At 41.3% G+C, this 3,422-nt stretch overlaps 1 protein-coding gene across 1 annotated transcript in view; it reads right to left on the reverse strand.

The window, feature by feature from the left end:
* Positions 1-1,324, reverse strand: part of MRPS31 (mitochondrial ribosomal protein S31) — an 18,434-nt gene extending 17,110 nt beyond the window's left edge. The window contains exons 1-2 of the mRNA XM_010143192.1: positions 1,164-1,324; positions 308-466 (exon numbers count right to left, since the gene is read on the reverse strand). Of these exons, the coding sequence (XP_010141494.1) occupies positions 308-466; positions 1,164-1,300 (296 nt within the window). The 5' untranslated portion in view covers positions 1,301-1,324. The remainder of the gene's footprint in view (positions 1-307; positions 467-1,163) is intronic.
* Positions 1,325-3,422: the final 2,098 nt, after the last annotated feature.

The following is a 3,422-nucleotide window of genomic DNA, read 5'->3' on the forward strand; positions in this document are numbered from 1 at the left end:
CCCACCCCCTGGTTAAAAATTACGGAACCCCGGAAAAAAAAAAAAAAAAAAAAAAATGTTATTTTGCTAGCCTGTCCAAGAAAGTAATCATCCTGGGCAGGAAAACAATTCCATTTCTGCAAAACCATTTTAGAATGAGGATGACAAAGCTCGGGGTGTTTGGTATAACCAGACCAGTGATGTTCCCATTACTGTCCAAACGCATCCCTTAGGGCCATCTTTCCAACACAGAACCCAGTCACCTTCAAGATGACATTGCAAAATCAGAATCTCAAACATTACTGAGAATAACATTCAATAAACAGACCGTATGTTAATAATTCCTCCCTTTTTCTGTTTATCCGTGGTTTCTTCATGTCGTCTCAGCTGTGCGAGCAGTTCTGATTCTGTCTGTTTCTTGCTGAGTGGTAGGGAAGACGCAACAGCAGAAGCAGCCTCCACCAGCTCTAGACTTAAAGGCTTGCCTCTAAAAGACAAAACAAACATGGAAATACAAAAAATGAAAGACTTAATATATTTGCCATTTTTGTAATGTCATTTTATGTCTTAAGAACTCAGAAGACAGTTACGCATTATCCCAAATGGGGGTGGCCAGAGGCACAGCCAGGTTTGCCCCATGTTGCACTTACGATCAACTGCCAAATGACATTGACAAGCTCTTGTCTTACACCTGGGAAAATGGCAGTCCCGTGCCACTGCATAGCCCCTTGGACATGGCACTTGAAGACTGCAGGCAGCACAGGCCTGAGGGGTCACAACGTAACACACTGTGGAGGAAAGCCACTCACAAGACTTGACAATCACAATGCCATTCTTACGTATTTTTTCCCTTTTTCTTCAGTTTTCTTCTATTTTATATAGACGGTATTCCCCCCCTTTCCCCTGCCCCCCCATTAAAATAACCTTCCACGAGCAGAGGCTAGTACTACCTTTCAAGAACCTCAGTGCAGAAAAATGTGGCGTACGGTAGAAAGCATACAACACCTTTTTGTCCAGATTCTCCCCTGTACTTTACTGCAATCCACACCTGTATACCACATTCCCTTACAGGACTCTTTTCCACACTTGGAAATGGAATTGGATACTTTATTTTGTCCTAGATAATAATAATAAAAAGTAATAAAAAGGAGAAAATGAATTAAGAAAAGTTTGTTATATTTTACCCCCTGAAGTCTTCTGCAGTTCTCCGAAGCGGAGTACCTTCACTGTCCAGGCCTTCCAGGTTGTTTGCATCTTGCTTTTTGATGTCACGTGTCTTTAACTGTTGGAGTTTCTTCCTGTAGCTCACTTCTACTTTCATATTACCAATAATGTCTAACAACTTCTGCTTCGGTGTTTCTGCTGCACCCTCCCGACCCTTTGATGCCATTTCAGTGGAGCTGACTTTGGAAGCAGTAGATTCATCTTTCTCAGTAGAAAGCACGCTGTTTGTGCTGAAGAGTTTCTGTATTTCGCTAGATGACATGCCAAGTTTAAGAAAAAAAATAAATCAGAAGTTACAAAGAAGGTCCAAGGCTGAATTTTGTAAACCCACCAAAAAAAAAAAAAAAACCACAAAAACATTACTACATTACATTACAACTGTCTAGGCCTAATTATGTGAAACTCAGTACATGTCCAACTTATCTTCTGATTTCTGAGAAGGGCTAGGGCACTGTTTTAAAATTCTTGGTTAATTATGGTTTCTTCATCACAAAAATCACATTTAAAAACCCCTTGTATTTCCTCCAGAAACTGTGCTTAATCTAGGGCCTTAAAACTTAAAGTATCCCTGCATTAGGTAGCAGACTGAGAATTTGAATCTGCTGGTACCCGATACTTAAATTCATTAGTACTGCAGAAAACTCACTGAAACTCTTAAAATGAGGCAACAAAGAGATCGCTCCTAGCCACCTGAAAAAAAAAAAAAGGTACACAAGCATTTAGCTTCACAGCATTATAGCGTTCCGTACTTGTGGCACTTGTACGGATCACATTCCCCTAATCTTTGCCCTGCAATGCAGCAGCCAAGCATTTGTGCAGCCACGTGAGGAAATGCATCCTGCTGCAAGATAACCCAGTAACAAACAAAATAAGTTAGTTTGATTATTTTTCCCTCTGGAAACAGCTCCTCTGCCTAGTTTACCACATCACTCAAAGAGGCTAAAGCTGGCACGGTGCAGGCAAAGATGTGAAGCTAGTGACAACTGGAGCAGCTCAGGATATTGATGCAACACAGACACAGCCGAACTCTCTGGAAAAAACTATCATAAAATTCAAAGAACTGTTCTCTTTAATGCTCCAAATTTAAATGTTTAAAACTGTAAATTCAAAGATCCTTTTTTGTTTAAAAATCAACTCCAAGCTACTAAAATAAAGAAATAAACCTTACAATCAAGTATTTATTTTGACTCAAAATATAACACTTCAACCGATTCTAAAACACTTCAACAAAGGAATTTTGCCGTGCCTTTCTCCCACACACAGCTCTCTCTCTAAAAAAGAAAAATCTGCTAATATCAGCAGATAATATTATTACAGAGTAATAGTATTACTTCAGTTACTTTGCACTTAATATGTTGTCAGCATTAAGCCTCACATTTTGATGCTGAAAAGCAGCAGGAAGATTTAAAGAAAGCTTCAGAACCACATTACGGACAAGACAGTAGGTGTCTTGCTGTTTTACAGTTATTCTCCACACATCCTTTTCAAACACATTTTTCATTAATTCAGACTGCACAGTCCATAAAACTAGTTATACATTCAGAGATCTTTCCTTACAGTGTCAGAAAAACACAAGATTTCAAGCCTTAAACATTTAAAGCCAGTAGTACACTGCAGTTTGCATTGCCATATATCACCTACCATCAAGTTTGTCTCCTGCTCAGAAGTGTAGCCTTAGAAAGCAAATACAGCTACAAAAGAAACCGAGCTGCTTTATATGTGAGGTTATCACAGTATCAGAGCTTGCTCAAAAATACCAAGGAGCTTTGAAATAAAAAAGAAAAATATATGCACAACTGACTTTTCATTAAAAGCAGTTGAGAATCTTCTACTAAAAAATAAAAATGAACTTCCAAGTACTACTTTGGGGCACTGCTTTGGCCATGTACTTCTGCCAGAGGCAGCACTGCTCCGCTGGTACGTGCGGTGTGAAATTTTGCTCAGGTCACCTACGCACCTCATCCACACCGCTCGGCCATGAGCAGGTTTCCTTAGCAAGGAAACCAACCCGAAGCACTCTACTTGAGAGAGGAGTGCTTTCCCGATGCTGCTTCCCCCGGGTGTCAACAGCAGGCAGCCCCCGCAGGACAGAGGGACTCGGGCTTGGCGCGCTTGCTGCCCCAGCCCGTCTAAAGCCCGAGGCACCCAAGTACCGGGCAGCTTTAAGGCAGGGCGACGGCGGGCGGGCCGCAGCAGGGCACCGCCGGCACCAATAGCGT

This window comes from Buceros rhinoceros, unplaced genomic scaffold (genome assembly GCF_000710305.1).
Source record: "Buceros rhinoceros silvestris isolate BGI_N320 unplaced genomic scaffold, ASM71030v1 scaffold8639, whole genome shotgun sequence".
Taxonomy (NCBI): Eukaryota; Metazoa; Chordata; class Aves; order Bucerotiformes; family Bucerotidae; genus Buceros; species Buceros rhinoceros.